Genomic DNA, 22786 nt, shown 5'->3' on the forward strand with positions numbered 1-22786 from the left:
AACAGGGCAGTAGAACGGGGCAGAAGAACAGGGCAGTAGAACAGAATAGATCAGGGCAGTAGAACAGGGCAGTAGAACAGGGCAGTAGAACAGGGCAGTAGAACAGGGCAGTAGAACAGAATAGAACAGGGCAGTAGAACAGGGCAGTAGAACAGGGCAGTAGAACAGAATAGAACAGGGCAGTAGAACAGAATAGAACAGAACAGGGCAGTAGAACAGGGCAGTAGAACAGGGCAGTAGAACAGAATAGATCAGAACAGGGCAGTAGAACAGGGCAGTAGAACAGAATAGAACAGGGCAGTAGAACAGGGCAGTAGAACAGGGCAGTAGAACAGAATAGAACAGGGCAGTAGAACAGAATAGAACAGGGCAGTAGAACAGGGCAGTAGAACAGAATAGAACAGGGCAGTAGAACAGGGCAGTAGAACATGGCAGTAGAACAGGGCAGTAGAACAGAATAGATCAGAACAGGGCAGTAGAACAGGGCAGTAGAACAGGGCAGTAGAACAGAATAGATCAGAACAGGGCAGTAGAACAGGGCAGTAGAACAGGGCAGTAGAACAGGGCAGTAGAACAGGATAGATCAGAACAGGGCAGTAGAACATGGCAGTAGAACAGGGCAGTAGAACAGAATAGATCAGAACAGGGCAGTAGAACAGGGCAGTAGAACAGGGCAGTAGAACAGGGCAGTAGAACAGAATAGATCAGAACAGGGCAGTAGAACAGGGCAGTAGAACAGGGCAGTAGAACAGGGCAGTAGAACAGGGCAGTAGAACAGGGCAGTAGAACAGAATAGATCAGAACAGGGCAGTAGAACATGGCAGTAGAACAGGGCAGTAGAACAGAATAGATCAGAACAGGGCAGTAGAACAGGGCAGTAGAACAGGGCAGTAGAACAGGGCAGTAGAACAGAATAGATCAGAACAGGGCAGTAGAACAGGGCAGTAGAACAGGGCAGAAGAACAGGGCAGTAGAACAGAATAGATCAGAACAGGGCAGTAGAACAGGGCAGTAGAACAGGGCAGTAGAACAGGGCAGTAGAACAGGGCAGTAGAACAGAATAGATCAGAACAGGGCAGTAGAACAGGGCAGTAGAACAGGGCAGTAGAACAGGGCAGTAGAACAGAATAGATCAGAACAGGGCAGTAGAACAGAATAGATCAGAACAGGGCAGTAGAACAGAATAGATCAGGGCAGTAGAACAGGGCAGTAGAACAGAATAGAACAGGGCAGTAGAACAGGGCAGTAGACCAGAATAGATCAGAACAGGGCAGTAGAACAGAATAGATCAGGGCAGTAGAACAGAATAGATCAGGGCAGTAGAACAGAATAGAACAGGGCAGTATAACAGGGCAGTAGACCAGGGCAGTAGAACAGAATAGAACAGGGCAGTAGAACAGGGCAGTAGAACAGGGCAGTAGAACAGGGCAGTAGAACAGGGCAGTAGAACAGAATAGATCAGAACAGGGCAGTAGAACAGGGCAGTAGAACAGAATAGAACAGGGCAGTAGAACAGGGCAGTAGAACAGGGCAGTAGAACAGAATAGATCAGAACAGGGCAGTAGAACAGGGCAGTAGAACAGGGCAGTAGAACAGGGCAGTAGAACAGGGCAGTAGAACGGGGCAGAAGAACAGGGCAGTAGAACAGAATAGATCAGGGCAGTAGAACAGGGCAGTAGAACAGGGCAGTAGAACAGGGCAGTAGAACAGGGCAGTAGAACAGAATAGAACAGGGCAGTAGAACAGGGCAGTAGAACAGGGCAGTAGAACAGAATAGAACAGGGCAGTAGAACAGAATAGAACAGAACAGGGCAGTAGAACAGGGCAGTAGAACAGGGCAGTAGAAGAGAATAGATCAGAACAGGGCAGTAGAACAGGGCAGTAGAACAGAATAGAACAGGGCAGTAGAACAGGGCAGTAGAACAGGGCAGTAGAACAGAATAGAACAGGGCAGTAGAACAGGGCAGTAGAACAGAATAGAACAGGGCAGTAGAACAGGGCAGTAGAACATGGCAGTAGAACAGGGCAGTAGAACAGAATAGATCAGAACAGGGCAGTAGAACAGGGCAGTAGAACAGGGCAGTAGAACAGAATAGATCAGAACAGGGCAGTAGAACAGGGCAGTAGAACAGGGCAGTAGAACAGGGCAGTAGAACAGGATAGATCAGAACAGGGCAGTAGAACATGGCAGTAGAACAGGGCAGTAGAACAGAATAGATCAGAACAGGGCAGTAGAACAGGGCAGTAGAACAGGGCAGTAGAACAGGGCAGTAGAACAGAATAGATCAGAACAGGGCAGTAGAACAGGGCAGTAGAACAGGGCAGTAGAACAGGGCAGTAGAACAGGGCAGTAGAACAGGGCAGTAGAACAGGGCAGTAGAACAGAATAGATCAGAACAGGGCAGTAGAACAGGGCAGTAGAACAGGGCAGTAGAACAGGGCAGTAGAACAGGATAGATCAGAACAGGGCAGTAGAACAGGGCAGTAGAACAGGATAGATCAGAACAGGGCAGTAGAACATGGCAGTAGAACAGGGCAGTAGAACAGAATAGATCAGAACAGGGCAGTAGAACAGGGCAGTAGAACAGGGCAGTAGAACAGGGCAGTAGAACAGAATAGATCAGAACAGGGCAGTAGAACAGGGCAGTAGAACAGGGCAGTAGAACAGGGCAGTAGATTAGGGCAGTAGAACAGGGCAGTAGAACAGGGCAGTAGAACAGGGCAGTAGAACAGGGCAGTAGAACAGGGCAGTAGAACAGGGCAGTAGAACAGAATAGATCAGAACAGGGCAGTAGAACAGGGCAGTAGAACAGGGCAGTAGAACAGGGCAGTAGAACAGAATAGATCAGAACAGGGCAGTAGAACAGGGCAGTAGAACAGGGCAGTAGAACAGAATAGATCAGAACAGGGCAGTAGAACAGGGCAGTAGAACAGGGCAGTAGAACAGGGCAGTAGAACAGAATAGATCAGAACAGGGCAGTAGAACATGGCAGTAGAACAGGGCAGTAGAACAGAATAGATCAGAACAGGGCAGTAGAACAGGGCAGTAGAACAGGGCAGTAGAACAGGGCAGTAGAACGGGGCAGAAGAACAGGGCAGTAGAACAGAATAGATCAGGGCAGTAGAACAGGGCAGTAGAACAGGGCAGTAGAACAGGGCAGTAGAACAGAATAGAACAGGGCAGTAGAACAGGGCAGTAGAACAGGGCAGTAGAACAGAATAGAACAGGGCAGTAGAACAGAATAGAACAGAACAGGGCAGTAGAACAGGGCAGTAGAACAGGGCAGTAGAACAGAATAGATCAGAACAGGGCAGTAGAACAGGGCAGTAGAACAGAATAGAACAGGGCAGTAGAACAGGGCAGTAGAACAGGGCAGTAGAACAGAATAGAACAGGGCAGTAGAACAGAATAGAACAGGGCAGTAGAACAGGGCAGTAGAACAGAATAGAACAGGGCAGTAGAACAGGGCAGTAGAACATGGCAGTAGAACAGGGCAGTAGAACAGAATAGATCAGAACAGGGCAGTAGAACAGGGCAGTAGAACAGGGCAGTAGAACAGAATAGATCAGAACAGGGCAGTAGAACAGGGCAGTAGAACAGGGCAGTAGAACAGGGCAGTAGAACAGGATAGATCAGAACAGGGCAGTAGAACATGGCAGTAGAACAGGGCAGTAGAACAGAATAGATCAGAACAGGGCAGTAGAACAGGGCAGTAGAACAGGGCAGTAGAACAGGGCAGTAGAACAGAATAGATCAGAACAGGGCAGTAGAACAGGGCAGTAGAACAGGGCAGAAGAACAGGGCAGTAGAACAGAATAGATCAGAACAGGGCAGTAGAACAGGGCAGTAGAACAGGGCAGTAGAACAGGGCAGTAGAACAGGGCAGTAGAACAGAATAGATCAGAACAGGGCAGTAGAACAGGGCAGTAGAACAGGGCAGTAGAACAGGGCAGTAGAACAGGGCAGTAGAACAGAATAGATCAGAACAGGGCAGTAGAACAGAATAGATCAGAACAGGGCAGTAGAACAGAATAGATCAGGGCAGTAGAACAGGGCAGTAGAACAGAATAGAACAGGGCAGTAGAACAGGGCAGTAGACCAGAATAGATCAGAACAGGGCAGTAGAACAGAATAGATCAGGGCAGTAGAACAGAATAGATCAGGGCAGTAGAACAGAATAGAACAGGGCAGTATAACAGGGCAGTAGACCAGGGCAGTAGAACAGAATAGAACAGGGCAGTAGAACAGGGCAGTAGAACAGGGCAGTAGAACAGGGCAGTAGAACAGGGCAGTAGAACAGAATAGATCAGAACAGGGCAGTAGAACAGGGCAGTAGAACAGAATAGAACAGGGCAGTAGAACAGGGCAGTAGAACAGGGCAGTAGAACAGAATAGATCAGAACAGGGCAGTAGAACAGGGCAGTAGAACAGGGCAGTAGAACAGGGCAGTAGAACAGGGCAGTAGAACAGGGCAGTAGAACGGGGCAGAAGAACAGGGCAGTAGAACAGAATAGATCAGGGCAGTAGAACAGGGCAGTAGAACAGGGCAGTAGAACAGGGCAGTAGAACAGGGCAGTAGAACAGAATAGAACAGGGCAGTAGAACAGGGCAGTAGAACAGGGCAGTAGAACAGAATAGAACAGGGCAGTAGAACAGAATAGAACAGAACAGGGCAGTAGAACAGGGCAGTAGAACAGGGCAGTAGAACAGAATAGATCAGAACAGGGCAGTAGAACAGGGCAGTAGAACAGAATAGAACAGGGCAGTAGAACAGGGCAGTAGAACAGGGCAGTAGAACAGAATAGAACAGGGCAGTAGAACAGGGTAGTAGAACAGAATAGAACAGGGCAGTAGAACAGGGCAGTAGAACAGAATAGAACAGGGCAGTAGAACAGGGCAGTAGAACATGGCAGTAGAACAGGGCAGTAGAACAGAATAGATCAGAACAGGGCAGTAGAACAGGGCAGTAGAACAGGGCAGTAGAACAGGATAGATCAGAACAGGGCAGTAGAACAGGGCAGTAGAACAGGGCAGTAGAACAGGGCAGTAGAACAGAATAGATCAGAACAGGGCAGTAGAACATGGCAGTAGAACAGGGCAGTAGAACAGAATAGATCAGAACAGGGCAGTAGAACAGGGCAGTAGAACAGGGCAGTAGAACAGGGCAGTAGAACGGGGCAGAAGAACAGGGCAGTAGAACAGAATAGATCAGGGCAGTAGAACAGGGCAGTAGAACAGGGCAGTAGAACAGGGCAGTAGAACAGAATAGAACAGGGCAGTAGAACAGGGCAGTAGAACAGGGCAGTAGAACAGAATAGAACAGGGCAGTAGAACAGAATAGAACAGAACAGGGCAGTAGAACAGGGCAGTAGAACAGGGCAGTAGAACAGAATAGATCAGAACAGGGCAGTAGAACAGGGCAGTAGAACAGAATAGAACAGGGCAGTAGAACAGGGCAGTAGAACAGGGCAGTAGAACAGAATAGAACAGGGCAGTAGAACAGAATAGAACAGGGCAGTAGAACAGGGCAGTAGAACAGAATAGAACAGGGCAGTAGAACAGGGCAGTAGAACATGGCAGTAGAACAGGGCAGTAGAACAGAATAGATCAGAACAGGGCAGTAGAACAGGGCAGTAGAACAGGGCAGTAGAACAGAATAGATCAGAACAGGGCAGTAGAACAGGGCAGTAGAACAGGGCAGTAGAACAGGGCAGTAGAACAGGATAGATCAGAACAGGGCAGTAGAACATGGCAGTAGAACAGGGCAGTAGAACAGAATAGATCAGAACAGGGCAGTAGAACAGGGCAGTAGAACAGGGCAGTAGAACAGGGCAGTAGAACAGAATAGATCAGAACAGGGCAGTAGAACAGGGCAGTAGAACAGGGCAGAAGAACAGGGCAGTAGAACAGAATAGATCAGAACAGGGCAGTAGAACAGGGCAGTAGAACAGGGCAGTAGAACAGGGCAGTAGAACAGGGCAGTAGAACAGAATAGATCAGAACAGGGCAGTAGAACAGGGCAGTAGAACAGGGCAGTAGAACAGGGCAGTAGAACAGGGCAGTAGAACAGAATAGATCAGAACAGGGCAGTAGAACAGAATAGATCAGAACAGGGCAGTAGAACAGAATAGATCAGGGCAGTAGAACAGGGCAGTAGAACAGAATAGAACAGGGCAGTAGAACAGGGCAGTAGACCAGAATAGATCAGAACAGGGCAGTAGAACAGAATAGATCAGGGCAGTAGAACAGAATAGATCAGGGCAGTAGAACAGAATAGAACAGGGCAGTATAACAGGGCAGTAGACCAGGGCAGTAGAACAGAATAGAACAGGGCAGTAGAACAGGGCAGTAGAACAGGGCAGTAGAACAGGGCAGTAGAACAGGGCAGTAGAACAGAATAGATCAGAACAGGGCAGTAGAACAGGGCAGTAGAACAGAATAGAACAGGGCAGTAGAACAGGGCAGTAGAACAGGGCAGTAGAACAGAATAGATCAGAACAGGGCAGTAGAACAGGGCAGTAGAACAGGGCAGTAGAACAGGGCAGTAGAACAGGGCAGTAGAACAGGGCAGTAGAACGGGGCAGAAGAACAGGGCAGTAGAACAGAATAGATCAGGGCAGTAGAACAGGGCAGTAGAACAGGGCAGTAGAACAGGGCAGTAGAACAGGGCAGTAGAACAGAATAGAACAGGGCAGTAGAACAGGGCAGTAGAACAGGGCAGTAGAACAGAATAGAACAGGGCAGTAGAACAGAATAGAACAGAACAGGGCAGTAGAACAGGGCAGTAGAACAGGGCAGTAGAACAGAATAGATCAGAACAGGGCAGTAGAACAGGGCAGTAGAACAGAATAGAACAGGGCAGTAGAACAGGGCAGTAGAACAGGGCAGTAGAACAGAATAGAACAGGGCAGTAGAACAGGGTAGTAGAACAGAATAGAACAGGGCAGTAGAACAGGGCAGTAGAACAGAATAGAACAGGGCAGTAGAACAGGGCAGTAGAACATGGCAGTAGAACAGGGCAGTAGAACAGAATAGATCAGAACAGGGCAGTAGAACAGGGCAGTAGAACAGGGCAGTAGAACAGAATAGATCAGAACAGGGCAGTAGAACAGGGCAGTAGAACAGGGCAGTAGAACAGGGCAGTAGAACAGGATAGATCAGAACAGGGCAGTAGAACATGGCAGTAGAACAGGGCAGTAGAACAGAATAGATCAGAACAGGGCAGTAGAACAGGGCAGTAGAACAGGGCAGTAGAACAGGGCAGTAGAACAGAATAGATCAGAACAGGGCAGTAGAACAGGGCAGTAGAACAGGGCAGTAGAACAGGGCAGTAGAACAGGGCAGTAGAACAGGGCAGTAGAACAGGGCAGTAGAACAGGGCAGTAGAACAGGGCAGTAGAACAGAATAGATCAGAACAGGGCAGTAGAACAGGGCAGTAGAACAGGGCAGTAGAACAGGGCAGTAGAACAGAATAGATCAGAACAGGGCAGTAGAACAGGGCAGTAGAACAGGGCAGTAGAACAGGGCAGTAGAACAGGATAGATCAGAACAGGGCAGTAGAACATGGCAGTAGAACAGGGCAGTAGAACAGAATAGATCAGAACAGGGCAGTAGAACAGGGCAGTAGAACAGGGCAGTAGAACAGGGCAGTAGAACAGAATAGATCAGAACAGGGCAGTAGAACAGGGCAGTAGAACAGGGCAGTAGAACAGGGCAGTAGAACAGGGCAGTAGAACAGGGCAGTAGAACAGGGCAGTAGAACAGGGCAGTAGAACAGGGCAGTAGAACAGAATAGATCAGAACAGGGCAGTAGAACAGGGCAGTAGAACAGGGCAGTAGAACAGGGCAGTAGAACAGGGCAGTAGAACAGGGTAAGAAGTCGTACCTCTGAGATCCTAATCTCCTTGGCCAGGTCCTTGATGAGCTGCGTGGGCTTCATGTTCTCTGGAAGCTCATCCTCGTGTTCTAACAGAGCCTGGTGGAACGACACGTTGACAACACAGTGAAATATTGATTTATATTTCAGATTATAAAACAATATGTAAGAATGTACGTGGACACCCACTTCAAATTAGTGGATTCGGCTATTTCAGTCACACCCGTTGCTGACAGGTGTATAAAATCGAGCACACAGCAATGCAATCTCCATAGACAAACATTGGCAGTAGAATGGCTTTACTGAAAAGCTCAGTGACTTTCAACGTGGCATCGTCGTAGAATGCCACCTTTCCGAATGCATAGTGCCAACTGTAAAGTTTGGTGGAGGAGGTATAATGGTCTGGGGCTGTTTTTCATGGTTCGGGCCCCTTAGTTCCAGTGAGGGGAAATCTTAACGCTACATTATACAATGACATTGTAGAATATTCTGTGCTTCCAACTTTGTGGCAAAAGTTTGGTGAAGGCCCTTTCCTGTTTCAGCATGACAATGCCCAGGTGCACAGAAATGGTTTGTCGAGATTGGTGTGGAAGAACTTGACTGAGCCCTGACCTCAACCCCATCCAACACCTTTGGGATGAATTGGAATGCCGACTGTGAGCCAGACCTAATCGCCTCAACGTCAGACCTCACTAATGCTCTCGTGGCTGAATGGAAGCAGGTCCCCGCAGCAATGTTCCAACATCTAGTGGAAAGCCTTCCCAGAAGAGTGGAGGCTGTTATAGCAGCAATGTTTCAACATCTAGTGGAAAGCCTTCCCTGAAGAGTGGAGGCTGTTATAGCAGCAATGTTCCAACATCTAGTGGAAAGCATTCCCAGAAGAGTGGAGGCTGTTATAGCAGCAATGTTCCAACATCTAGTGGAAAGCCTTCCCAGAAGAGTGGAGGCTGTTATAGCAGCAATGTTTCAACATCTAGTGGAAAGCCTTCCCAGAAGAGTGGAGGCTGTTATAGCAGCAAAGTTCCAACGTCTAGTGGAAAGCCTTCCCAGAAGAGTGGAGGCTGTTATAGCAGCAATGTTCCAACATCTAGTGGAAAGCCTTCCCAGAAGAGTGGAGGCTGTTATAGCAGCAATGTTCCAACATCTAGTGGAAAGCCTTCCCAGAAGAGTAGAGGCTGTTATAGCAGCAATGTTCCAACATCTAGTGGAAAGCCTTCCCAGAAGAGTGGAGGCTGTTATAGCAGCAATGTTCCAACATCTAGAGGAAAGCCTTCCCAGAAGAGTGGAGGCTGTTATAGGAGCAATGTTCCAACATCTAGTGGAAAGCCTTCCCAGAAGAGTAGAGGCTGTTATAGCAGCAATGTTCCAACATCTAGTGGAAAGCCTTCCCAGAAGAGTGGAGGCTGTTATAGCAGCAATGTTCCAACGTCTAGTGGAAAGCCTTCCCAGAAGAGTGGAGGCTGTTATTGCAGCAATGTTCCAACATCTAGTGGAAGGCCTTCCCAGAAGAGTGGAGGCTGTTATAGCAGCAATGTTCCACCATCTAGTGGAAAGCCTTCCCAGAAGAGGGGAGGCTGTTATAGCAGCAATGTTCCATCATCTAGTGGAAAGCCTTCCCAGAAGAGTGGAGACTGTTATAGCAGCAATGTTCCAACATCTAGTGGAAAGCCTTCCCAGAAGAGTGGAGGCTGTTATAGCAGCAATGTTCCAACATCTAGTGGAAAGCATTCCCAGAAGAGTGGAGGCTGTTATAGCAGCAATGTTCCAACATCTAGTGGAAAGCCTTCCCAGAAGAGTGGAGGCTGTTATAGCAGCAAAGGGGGGACCAACTACATATTAATTCCCGTGATTTTGGAATGAGATGTTTGACCAGCAGGTGTCCACATACTTTTGGTCATGTAGTGTAGCAGGTATTTGAAGGTATATAATTGTAATAGATGTAAAGCAAGAAACCAAACTTGCCTGTTTCTTAGTCCAGGCCCTGAACGCTCCGTTGATGATCTTAGCTCCATGGATCAGGTAAGGAGCTGGCTGTCTGTTGGCCTTGTGTAACCCTGAAACAAGACAGAATACTGTTACGTCAGATTTGGACAGCTTCAGACAGATCAGACAGCTCTCCCTGGGTAAAGACAGCTCTCCCTGGGTAAAGACAGCTCTCCCTCGGTAAAGAGGTCAGACAGCTCTCCCTGGGTAAAGAGGTCAGACAGCTCTCCCTGGGTAAAGAGGTCAGACAGCTCTCCCTGGGTAAAGAGAGCTCTCCCTGGGTAAAGACAGCTCTCCCTGGGTAAAGAGGTCAGACAGCTCTCCCTGGGTAAAGAGGTCAGACAGCTCTCCCTGGGTAAAGAGAGCTCTCCCTGGGTAAAGAGAGCTCTCCCTGGGTAAAGAGGTCAGACAGCTCTCCCTGGGTAAAGACAGCTCTCCCTGGGTAAAGAGGTCAGACAGCTCTCCCTGGGTAGAGAGGTCAGACAGCTCTCCCTGGGTAAAGACAGCTCTCCCTCGGTAAAGAGGTCAGACAGCTCTCCCTGGGTAGAGAGGTCAGACAGCTCTCCCTGGGTAAAGACAGCTCTCCCTGGGTAAAGAGGTCAGACAGCTCTCCCTCGGTAAAGACAGCTCTCCCTGGGTAAAGACAGCTCTCCCTGGGTAAAGAGGTCAGACAGCTCTCCCTGGGTAAAGAGGTCAGACAGCTCTCCCTCGGTAAAGACAGCTCTCCCTGGGTAAAGAGGTCAGACAGCTCTCCCTGGGTAAAGAGGTCAGACAGCTCTCCCTGGGTAAAGAGGTCAGACAGCTCTCCCTGGGTAAAGAGGTCAGACAGCTCTCCCTGGGTAAAGAGGTCAGACAGCTCTCCCTGGGTAAAGAGGTCAGACAGCTCTCCCTGGGTAAAGAGGTCAGACAGCTCTCCCTCGGTAGAGGTCAGACAGCTCTCCCTCGGTAAAGAGGTCAGACAGCTCTCCCTGGATAAAGAGGTCAGACAGCTCTCCCTGGGTAAAGACAGCTCTCCCTGGGTAAAGAGGTCAGACAGCTCTCCCTGGGTAAAGAGGTCAGACAGCTCTCCCTCGGTAGAGGTCAGACAGCTCTCCCTCGGTAAAGAGGTCAGACAGCTCTCCCTCGGTAAAGAGGTCAGACAGCTCTCCCTGGGTAAAGAGGTCAGACAGCTCTCCCTGGGTAGAGGTCAGACAGCTCTCCCTGGGTAAAGACAGCTCTCCCTGGGTAAAGACAGCTCTCCCTGGGTAAAGAGGTCAGACAGCTCTCCCTGGGTAAAGACAGCTCTCCCTGGGTAAAGAGGTCAGACAGCTCTCCCTGGGTAAAGACAGCTCTCCCTGGGTAAAGACAGCTCTCCCTGGGTAAAGAGGTCAGACAGCTCTCCCTGGGTAAAGACAGCTCTCCCTGGGTAAAGAGGTCAGACAGCTCTCCCTGGGTAAAGAGGTCAGACAGCTCTCCCTGGGTAAAGAGGTCAGACAGCTCTCCCTGGGTAAAGAGGTCAGACAGCTCTCCCTGGGTAAAGAGGTCAGACAGCTCTCCCTCGGTAAAGAGGTCAGACAGCTCTCCCTGGGTAAAGAGGTCAGACAGCTCTCCCTCGGTAAAGAGGTCAGACAGCTCTCCCTGGGTAAAGAGGTCAGACAGCTCTCCCTGGGTAAAGAGGTCAGACAGCTCTCCCTGGGTAAAGAGGTCAGACAGCTCTCCCTGGGTAAAGAGGTCAGACAGCTCTCCCTGGGTAAAGAGGTCAGACAGCTCTCCCTGGGTAAAGAGGTCAGACAGCTCTCCCTGGGTAAAGAGGTCAGACAGCTCTCCCTGGGTAAAGAGGTCAGACAGCTCTCCCTCGGTAAAGAGGTCAGACAGCTCTCCCTCGGTAAAGAGGTCAGACAGCTCTCCCTGGGTAAAGGGACTAAAACACCCCGGACTCTGTTCATTCACTTGTTTAACATTGATGGAGCTGAAGTCAGGAGCCGTACAGAGCGGTAACGTTTCATATAAACCTCTTTGTACCGTCAGATAACGGCGCCCTCTAGCCCAACTGCTGTCACTATTTAACCAATCACAACACATCTACATTATCACGTTTCAGAGCCTTGTCACCGCATATTTCATACACAACAGGGAAAACATCACTCTTGTTTATTTCCTCCACAAAGCTGTTGAAACTGGATCCATTCTGGTTGAATAACAGAAAACAATCCCTACAACATCTGACTAGTGCCATCCTGGAACGTGTTACTGCATGCGAGCTGTCTGTCTGTGAAGGCTGCCTGGAGCTGTCTGTCTGTGAAGGCTGCCTGGAGCTGTCTGTCTGTGAAGGCTGCCTGGAGCTGTCTGTCTGTGAAGGCTGCCTGGAGCTGTCTGTCTGTGAAGGCTGCCTGGAGCTGTCTGTCTGTGAAGGCAGCCTCGAGCTGTCTGTCTGTGAAGGCAGCCTGGAGCTGTCTGTCTGTGAAGGCAGCCTGGAGCTGTCTGTCTGTGAAGGCTGCCTGGAGCTGTCTGTCTGTGAAGGCTGCCTGGAGCTGTCTGTCTGTGAAGGCTGCCTGGAGCTGTCTGTCTGTGAAGGCTGCCTGGAGCTGTCTGTCTGTGAAGGCTGCCTGGAGCTGTCTGTGAAGGCTGCCTGGAGCTGTCTGTGAAGGCTGCCTGGAGCTGTCTGTCTGTGAAGGCTGCCTGGAGCTGTCTGTCTGTGAAGGCTGCCTGGAGCTGTCTGTCTGTGAAGGCTGCCTGGAGCTGTCTGTCTGTGAAGGCTGCCTGGAGCTGTCTGTCTGTGAAGGCTGCCTCGAGCTGTCTGTCTGTGAAGGCTGCCTGGTGCTGTCTGTCTGTGAAGGCTGCCTGGAGCTGTCTGTCTGTGAAGGCTGCCTGGAGCTGTCTGTCTGTGAAGGCTGCCTGGAGCTGTCTGTCTGTGAAGGCTGCCTGGAGCTGTCTGTCTGTGAAGGCTGCCTGGAGCTGTCTGTCTGTGAAGGCTGCCTGGAGCTGTCTGTCTGTGAAGGCTGCCTGGAGCTGTCTGTCTGTGAAGGCTGCCTGGAGCTGTCTGTCTGTGAAGGCTGCCTGGAGCTGTCTGTCTGTGAAGGCTGCCTGGAGCTGTCTGTCTGTGAAGGCTGCCTGGAGCTGTCTGTCTGTGAAGGCTGCCTGGAGCTGTCTGTCTGTGAAGGCTGCCTCGAGCTGTCTGTCTGTGAAGGCAGCCTCGAGCTGTCTGTCTGTGAAGGCAGCCTCGAGCTGTCTGTCTGTGAAGGCTGCCTGGAGCTGTCTGTCTGTGAAGGCTGCCTGGAGCTGTCTGTCTGTGAAGGCAGCCTCGAGCTGTCTGTCTGTGAAGGCTGCCTGGAGCTGTCTGTCTGTGTAGGCAGCCTCGAGCTGTCTGTCTGTGAAGGCTGCCTGGAGCTGTCTGTCTGTGAAGGCTGCCTCGAGCTGTCTGTCTGTGAAGGCTGCCTGGAGCTGTCTGTCTGTGAAGGCTGCCTGGAGCTGTCTGTCTGTGAAGGCTGCCTGGAGCTGTCTGTCTGTGAAGGCTGCCTGGAGCTGTCTGTCTGTGAAGGCTGCCTGGAGCTGTCTGTCTGTGAAGGCTGCCTGGAGCTGTCTGTCTGTGAAGGCTGCCTCGAGCTGTCTGTCTGTGAAGGCTGCCTGGAGCTGTCTGTCTGTGAAGGCTGCCTCGAGCTGTCTGTCTGTGAAGGCTGCCTCGAGCTGTCTGTCTGTGAAGGCTGCCTCGAGCTGTCTGCGTGTGAAAGTAGTCTAGCGGTTAAGAGCATTGGGCCAGTAACCAAAAGGTAGTCGGTTCGAATCCCAGAGCCGACAAGGTGAAAAATCGGTCTGTGTGCCCTTGAGCAAGGCACTCAACCCTAATTGCTCCTGTAAGTCGCTCTGAATAAGAGCATCTGGTAAATGACTAAACTGTTTATAACAAATGTAAAGGCTGCTGTCTGTGTGCGATGGCTGCCTCGAGCTGTCTGTGTGCGATGGCTGCCTCGAGCTGTCTGTGTGGGATGGCTGCCTCGAGCTGTCTGTGTGCGATGGCTGCCTCGAGCTGTCTGTGTGCGATGGCTGCCTCGAGCTGTCTGTGTGCGATGGCTGCCTCGAGCTGTCTGTGTGCGATGGCTGCCTCGAGCTGTCTGTCTGTGAAGGCTGCCTCGAGCTGTCTGTGTGCGATGGCTGCCTCGAGCTGTCTGTGTGCGATGGCTGCCTCGAGCTGTCTGTGTGCGATGGCTGCCTCGAGCTGTCTGTCTGTGAAGGCTGCCTCTACACTGATCGACAGGAAATATACCCACTAACTCTGCTGCGAGTTAATAACATCAAAAGAGATGGAACCCTGTCAGGGGGGGTGGGGTTAGTCAAGGAGGGGGGGTGGGGTTAGTCAAGGAGGGGGGGTGGGGTTAGTCAAGGAGGGGGGTGGGGTTAGTCAAGGAGGGGGGTGGGGTTAGTCAAGGAGAAGGTGGGGTTAGTCAAGGAGGGGGGTGGGGTTAGTCAAGGAGAAGGTGGGGTTAGTTAAGGAGGGGGGTGGGGTTAGTCAAGGAGAAGGTGGGGCTAGTTAAGGAGGGGGGTGGGGTTAGTCAAGGAGGGGGGTGGGGTTAGTCAAGGAGAAGGTGGGGTTAGTTAAGGAGGGGGGTGGGGTTAGTCAAGGAGAAGGTGGGGTTAGTTAAGGAGGGGGGTGGGGTTAGTCAAGGAGGGGGGTGGGGTTAGTCAAGGAGGAAGGTGGGGTTAGTTAAGGAGGGGGGTGGGGTTAGTCAAGGAGAAGGTGGGGTTAGTTAAGGAGGGGGGTGGGGTTAGTCAAGGAGGGGGGTGGGGTTAGTCAAGGAGAAGGTGGGGTTAGTTAAGGAGAAGGTGGGGTTAGTTAAGGAGGGGGGTGGGGTTAGTCAAGGAGAAGGTGGGGTTAGTTAAGGAGGGGGGTGGGGTTAGTCAAGGAGAAGGTGGGGCTTCGAACCGGTTCAGGAACATTCAGATTGAATGTGTTGTTTAGAACAGATATGATATTTATACTATAACATTATGTCAGCTCTAATAAGTATATGAGCTATGTTCACCTCACCAATATACACTCCTGTACCAAGACAAGGATCCCTGACGGAGAGAGAGACATGACCTGGACATTACAACTACTCTCCCGAAGAGAATAATGGGTAAGAAACCACTGTGGTCTGAAGACTGCCTCCCTAAATGACACCATATGCCCTACATAGGGCACTACCAGCCCTACGGGACCTGGTAGTGAGGAGTGCACTATATAGAGAATCGGGTTGCCATTTAGGACGCATCCCTACAGTATGTTGGCAATGTTATTTTAAGAAGGCAATCTGGCCATATTACAGCGGAGAGAGAAGAGGCATTCAGGGGAAATGTAAACAGAGCTCTGTGGCCAGCTGAGAGGAGTTAAATCACAGAGAGAGAGAGAGAGAGGGGGAGCAGTAATTGAGCTAGTGATTGTGCTTGCGCCAGGCCTTTTGAACCTAATCATCTGTGAACGATGCCACGCAGACGTTTAATGACTGTAATAATATTAGAACAACCAACTCCTCATCTGCTGAGCAGACCGTAGGGAGAACACACGCTATACACCACCAGCGGAACAGGAAACGCACTACAACGCTAGTCAATAGTCACAAAGTAGTCCCCATACACTAATAGTCTTGGAATAAAAACCCTAAAAGTGGTCAAGCAACATACAAGCAGTTATGAGATTAACCTTAAATAGTCATGGCTTAAAGCCAAAACAGACGTGACGGGAAACCAAACAGACGTGAAGTAAAAACCAAACAGACGTGAAGTAAAAACCAAACAGACGTGAAGTAAAAACCAAACAGACGTGAAGTAAAAACCAAACAGACGTGAAGTAAAAGACGTGAAGTAAAAACCAAACAGACGTGAAGTAAAAGACGTGAAGTAAAAGACAAACAGACGTGAAGTAAAAGACAAACAGACGTGAAGTAAAAGACAAACAGACGTGAAGTAAAAACCAAACAGACGTGAAGTAAAAACCAAACAGACGTGAAGTAAAAACCAAACAGACGTGAAGTAAAAGACGTGAAGTAAAAACCAAACAGACGTGAAGTAAAAGACGTAAAGTAAAAACCAAACAGACGTGAAGTAAAAGACGTAAAGTAAAAACCAAACAGACGTGAAGTAAAAACCAAACAGACGTGAAGTAAAAACCAAACAGACGTGAAGTAAAAACCAAACAGACGTGAAGTAAAAACCAAACAGACGTGAAGTAAAAGACGTGAAGTAAAAACCAAACAGACGTGAAGTGGAAACGTTTTAAAATAAATAGTGTACCTTTAAATCTCTCCAGCAGGTGTCGTCCCACGTACCAGCAGGCCGTCTCAAAGTTGGGGAACGGAGTCAGACAGTTCACCTTCAGACGCTTCTCCACCTCGTACGCTCTGGAAGGGGGAGAAGAAGACATACAGAGATGTAAAATAACTTCAGATAAACTATGTGCTCTAACTGGAAGATAAAAGTTGTGACCTCACAGCTGAAGGTTCTCTTCTAATAAAACGTTTCCTGATTTATAACGTCAGTTAAAGTCTCCACCTTCCTCGTTGATACTAGTGATGTTAGTTAGTGAAGTCTCCACTTCCTCGTTGATACTAGTGATGTTAGTTAGTGAAGTCTCCACCTTCCTCGTTGATACTAGTGATGTTAGTTAGTGAAGTCTCCACCTCCTCGTTGATACTAGTGATGTTAGTTAGTGAAGTCTCCACCTCCTCGTTGATACTAGTGATGTTAGTTAGTGAAGTCTCCACTTCCTCGTTGATACTAGTGATGTTAGTTAGTGAAGTCTCCACTTCCTCGTTGATACTAGTGATGTTAGTTAGTGAAGTCTCCACTTCCTCGTTGATACTAGTGATGTTAGTTAGTGAAGTCTCCACCTCCTCGTTGATACTAGTGATGTTAGTTAGTGAAGTCTCCACCTCCTCGTTGATACTAGTGATGTTAGTTAGTGAAGTCTCCACTTCCTCGTTGATACTAGCGATGTTAGTTAGTGAAGTCTCCACTTCCTCGTTGATACTAGTGATGTTAGTTAAAGTGAAGTCTCCACCTCCTCGTTGATACTAGTGATGTTAGTTAGTGAAGTCTCCACCTCCTCGTTGATACTAGTGATGTTAGTTAAAGTGAAGTCTCCACTTCCTCGTTGATACTAGTGATGTAGTTAGTGAAGTCTCCACTTCCTCGTTGATACTAGTGATGTTAGTTAGTGAAGTCTCCACCTCCTCGTTGATACTAGTGATGTTAGTTAGTGAAGTCTCCACTTCCTCGTTGATACTAGCGATGTTAGTGAAGTCTCCACTTCCTCGTTGATAGTGATGTTAGTTAGTGAAGTCTCCACCTTCCTCGTTGATACTAGTGATGTTAGTTAAAGTATCCACCTCCTCGTTGATACGAGTGATGTTAGTTAGTGAAGTCTCCACCTCCTCGTTGATACTAGTGATGTTAGTTAGTGAAGTCTCCACCTTCCTCGTTGATACTAGTAATGTTAGTTAAAGTGAAGTCTCCACCTTCCTCGTTGATACTAGTGATGTTAGTTAAAGTGAAGTCTCCACTTCCCCGTTGATACTAGTGATGTTAGTTAAAGTGAAGTCTCCACCTTCCTCGTTGATACTAGTGATGTTAGTTAGTGAAGTCTCCACCTCCTCGTTGATACTAGTGATGTTAGTTAAAGTGAAGTCTCCACCTCCTCGTTGATACTAGTGATGTTAGTTAGTGAAGTCTCCACCTTCCTCGTTGATACTAGTGATGTTAGTTAGTGAAGTCTCCACCTTCCTCGTTGATACTAGTGATGTTAGTTAAAGTGAAGTCTCCACCTCCTCGTTGATACTAGTGATGCTAGTTAGTGAAGTCTCCACCTCCTCGTTGATACTAGTGATGTTAGTTAGTGAAGTCTCCACTTCCTCGTTGATACTAGTGATGTTAGTTAGTGAAGTCTCCACTTCCTCGTTGATACTAGTGATGTTAGTTAAAGTGAAGTCTCCACCTTCCTCGTTGATACTAGTGATGTTAGTTAAAGTGAAGTCTCCACCTCCTCGTTGATACTAGTGATGTTAGTTAGTGAAGTCTCCACCTTCCTCGTTGATGCTAGTGATGTTAGTTAAAGTGAAGTCTCCACCTCCTCGTTGATACTAGTGATGTTAGTGAAGTCTCCACCTCCTCGTTGATACTAGTGATGTTATTTAAAGTATCCACTTCCTCGTTGATACTAGCGATGTTAGTTAGTGAAGTCTCCACTTCCTCGTTGATACTAGTGATGTTAGTTAGTGAAGTCTCCACCTCCTCATTGATACTAGTGATGTTAGTTAGTGAAGTCTCCACTTCCTCGTTGATAGTGATGTTAGTTAGTGAAGTCTCCACTTCCTCGTTGATACTAGTGATGTTCTCACCTCATCTGCATCTCAACACTCAGGTTGTGGACAAAGTGTCCAGAAAAGGCCAGCGTGTCCACTGGAGTCAGAACTGCATTGATCCAACCTGGGAACAGAATACACACAATAAATACACACATTACATACACACCAACACAGAATACACACATTACATACACACCAACACAGAATACACACATTACATACACACCAACACAGAATACACACATTACATACACACCAACACAGAATACACACATTACATACACACCAACATACACACCAACACATTACATACACACCAACACAGAATACTTCAGAGTGCACTAACCTGACGGTATGAACACTACTCCAGAGTGCACTAACCTGATGGTATGAACACTACTCCAGAGTGCACTAACCTGATGGTATGAACACTACTCCAGAGTGCACTAACCTGACGGTATGAACACTACTTCAGAGTGCACTAACCTGACGAACACTACTACAGAGTGCACTAACCTGACGAACACTACTCCAGAGTGCACTAACCTGACGGTATGAACACTACTCCAGAGTGCACTAACCTGACGGTATGAACACTACTTCAGAGTCCACTAACCTGACGAACACTACTCCAGAGTGCACTAACCTGATGGTATGAACACTACTCCAGAGTGCACTAACCTGACGGTATGAACACTACTTCAGAGTGCACTAACCTGATGGTATGAACACTACTTCAGAGTGCACTAACCTGATGGTATGAACACTACTTCAGAGTGCACTAACCTGATGGTATGAACACTACTTCAGAGTGCACTAACCTGATGGTATGAACACTACTTCAGAGTGCACTAACCTGATGGTATGAACACTACTTCAGAGTGCACTAACCTGATGGTATGAACACTACTTCAGAGTGCACTAACCTGATGGTATGAACACTACTCCAGAGTGCACTAACCTGATGGTATGAACACTACTTCAGAGTGCACTAACCTGATGGTATGAACACTACTCCAGAGTGCACTAACCTGATGGTATGAACACTACTTCAGAGTGCACTAACCTGACGAACACTACTACAGAGTGCACTAACCTGACAAACACTACTCCAGAGTGCACTAACCTGACGGTATGAACACTACTCCAGAGTGCACTAACCTGACGGTATGAACACTACTTCAGAGTGCACTAACCTGACGAACACTACTCCAGAGTGCACTAACCTGACGGTATGAACACTACTTCAGAGTGCACTAACCTGATGGTATGAACACTACTTCAGAGTGCACTAACCTGACGGTATGAACACTACTTCAGAGTGCACTAACCTGATGGTATGAAGACTACTTCAGAGTGCACTAACCTGACGAACACTACTCCAGAGTGCACTAACCTGATGGTATGAACACTACTCCAGAGTGCACTAACCTGACGGTATGAACACTACTTCAGAGTGCACTAACCTGATGGTATGAACACTACTTCAGAGTGCACTAACCTGATGGTATGAACACTACTTCAGAGTGCACTAACCTGATGGTATGAACACTACCTCAGAGTGCACTAACCTGATGGTATGAACACTACCTCAGAGTGCACTAACCTGATGGTATGAACACTACTTCAGAGTGCACTAACCTGATGGTATGAACACTACTTCAGAGTGCACTAACCTGATGGTATGAACACTACTTCAGAGTGCACTAACCTGATGGTATGAACACTACTCCAGAGTGCACTAACCTGATGGTATGAACACTACTTCAGAGTGCACTAACCTGATGGTATGAACACTACTTCAGAGTGCACTAACCTGATGGTATGAACACTACTTCAGAGTGCACTAACCTGATGGTATGAACACTACTCCAGAGTGCACTAACCTGATGGTATGAACACTACTTCAGAGTGCACTAACCTGATGGTATGAACACTACTTCAGAGTGCACTAACCTGATGGTATGAACACTACTTCAGAGTGCACTAACCTGATGGTATGAAGACTACTTCAGAGTGCACTAACCTGACGAACACTACTTCAGAGTGCACTAACCTGACGAACACTACTTCAGAGTGCACTAACCTGACGAACACTACTCCAGAGTGCACTAACCTGATGGTATGAACACTACTCCAGAGTGCACTAACCTGACGGTATGAACACTACTTCAGAGTGCACTAACCTGATGGTATGAACACTACTTCAGAGTGCACTAACCTGATGGTATGAACACTACTTCAGAGTGCACTAACCTGACGGTATGAACACTACTTCAGAGTGCACTAACCTGATGGTATGAACACTACTTCAGAGTGCACTAACCTGATGGTATGAACACTACTTCAGAGTGCACTAACCTGATGGTATGAACACTACTTCAGAGTGCACTAACCTGATGGTATGAACACTACTTCAGAGTGCACTAACCTGATGGTATGAATAGGGTCTGTCCCTACTTCAGAGTGCACTAACCTGACGGTATGAACACTACTTCAGAGTGCACTAACCTGACGGTATGAACACTACTTCAGAGTGCACTAACCTGATGGTATAAATAGGGTCTGTCCCTGCTTCAGAGTGCACTAACCTGACGGTATGAACACTACTTCAGAGTGCACTAACCTGATGGTATAAATAGGGTCTGTCCCTACTTCAGAGTGCACTAACCTGATGGTATAAATAGGGTCTGTTCCTACTTCAGAGTGCACTAACCTGACGGTATAAATAGGGTCTGTCCCTGCTTCAGAGTGCACTAACCTGATGGTATAAATAGGGTCTGTCCCTACTTCAGAGTGCACTAACCTGATGGTATAAATAGGGTCTGTCCCTGCTTCAGAGTGCACTAACCTGATGGTATAAATAGGGTCTGTCCCTACTTCAGAGTGCACTAACCTGATGGTATAAATAGGGTCTGTCCCTACTTCAGAGTGCACTAACCTGATGGTATAAATAGGGTCTGTCCCTGCTTCAGAGTGCACTAACCTGATGGTATAAATAGGGTCTGTCCCTGCTTCAGAGTGCACTAACCTGATGGTATAAATAGGGTCTGTCCCTGCTTCAGAGTGCACTAACCTGATGGTATAAATAGGGTCTGTCCCTGCTTCAGAGTGCACTAACCTGATGGTATAAATAGGGTCTGTCCCTGCTTCAGAGTGCACTAACCTGATGGTATGAACACTACTTCAGAGTGCACTAACCTGATGGTATGAACACTACTTCAGAGTGCACTAACCTGACGGTATGAACACTACTTCAGAGTGCACTAACCTGACGGTATGAACACTACTTCAGAGTGCACTAACCTGACGGTATGAACACTACTTCAGAGTGCACTAACCTGATGGTATGAACACTACTTCAGAGTGCACTAACCTGATGGTATGAATAGGGTCTGTCCCTGCTTCAGAGTGCACTAACCTGACGGTATGAACACTACTTCAGAGTGCACTAACCTGATGGTATGAACACTACTTCAGAGTGCACTAACCTGACGGTATGAATAGGGTCTGTCCCTGCTTCAGAGTGCACTAACCTGATGGTATGAACACTACTACAGAGTGCACTAACCTGATGGTATAAATAGGGTCTATCACTACTACAGCACTAACCTGATGGTATAAATAGGGTCTATCACTACTACAGCACTAACCTGATGGTATAAATAGGGTCTATCACTACTACAGCACTAACCTGATGGTATAAATAGGGTCTATCACTACTACAGCACTAACCTGATGGTATAAATAGGGTCTGTCCCTGCTTCAGAGTGCACTAACCTGATGGTATAAATAGGGTCTGTCCCTGCTTCAGAGTGCACTAACCTGATGGTATAAATAGGGTCTGTCCCTGCTTCAGAGTGCACTAACCTGATGGTATGAACACTACTTCAGAGTGCACTAACCTGATGGTATGAACACTACTTCAGAGTGCACTAACCTGACGGTATGAACACTACTTCAGAGTGCACTAACCTGATGGTATGAATAGGGTCTGTCCCTGCTTCAGAGTGCACTAACCTGATGGTATAAATAGGGTTTGTCCCTGCTTCAGAGTGCACTAACCTGATGGTATAAATAGGGTCTGTCCCTGCTTCAGAGTGCACTAACCTGACGAACACTACTTCAGAGTGCACTAACCTGACGAACACTACTTCAGAGTGCACTAACCTGACGGTATAAATAGGGTCTGTCCCTGCTTCAGAGTGCACTAACCTGATGGTATAAATAGGGTCTGTCCCTACTTCAGAGTGCACTAACCTGATGGTATAAATAGGGTCTGTCCCTGCTTCAGAGTGCACTAACCTGATGGTATAAATAGGGTTTGTCCCTGCTTCAGAGTGCACTAACCTGATGGTATAAATAGGGTCTGTCCCTGCTTCAGAGTGCACTAACCTGACGAACACTACTTCAGAGTGCACTAACCTGATGGTATAAATAGGGTCTGTCCCTGCTTCAGAGTGCACTAACCTGATGGTATAAATAGGGTCTGTCCCTGCTTCAGAGTGCACTAACCTGACGAACACTACTTCAGAGTGCACTAACCTGACGGTATGAATAGGGTCTGTCCCTGCTTCAGAGTGCACTTGTAACACTTGTCCACCTGGTCG

At 48.2% G+C, this 22786-nt stretch overlaps 1 protein-coding gene across 3 annotated transcripts in view; it reads right to left on the reverse strand.

Moving 5' to 3' along the window:
- Positions 1–22786, reverse strand: part of LOC129815843 (lysine-specific demethylase phf2-like) — a 278038-nt gene that overhangs the window by 197766 nt on the left and 57486 nt on the right. For all 3 annotated transcript variants that reach the window (XM_055870000.1, XM_055870001.1, XM_055870003.1), the window contains 5 exons: positions 22722–22786; positions 18210–18297; positions 16108–16214; positions 9841–9932; positions 7888–7977 (listed from right to left, as the gene is read on the reverse strand). The exon at positions 22722–22786 is cut by the window's right edge and continues 98 nt beyond it. In XM_055870000.1, the coding sequence (XP_055725975.1) occupies positions 7888–7977; positions 9841–9932; positions 16108–16214; positions 18210–18297; positions 22722–22786 (442 nt within the window). The remainder of the gene's footprint in view (positions 1–7887; positions 7978–9840; positions 9933–16107; positions 16215–18209; positions 18298–22721) is intronic.

This window comes from Salvelinus fontinalis, chromosome 18 (genome assembly GCF_029448725.1).
Source record: "Salvelinus fontinalis isolate EN_2023a chromosome 18, ASM2944872v1, whole genome shotgun sequence".
NCBI lineage: Eukaryota > Metazoa > Chordata > Actinopteri > Salmoniformes > Salmonidae > Salvelinus > Salvelinus fontinalis.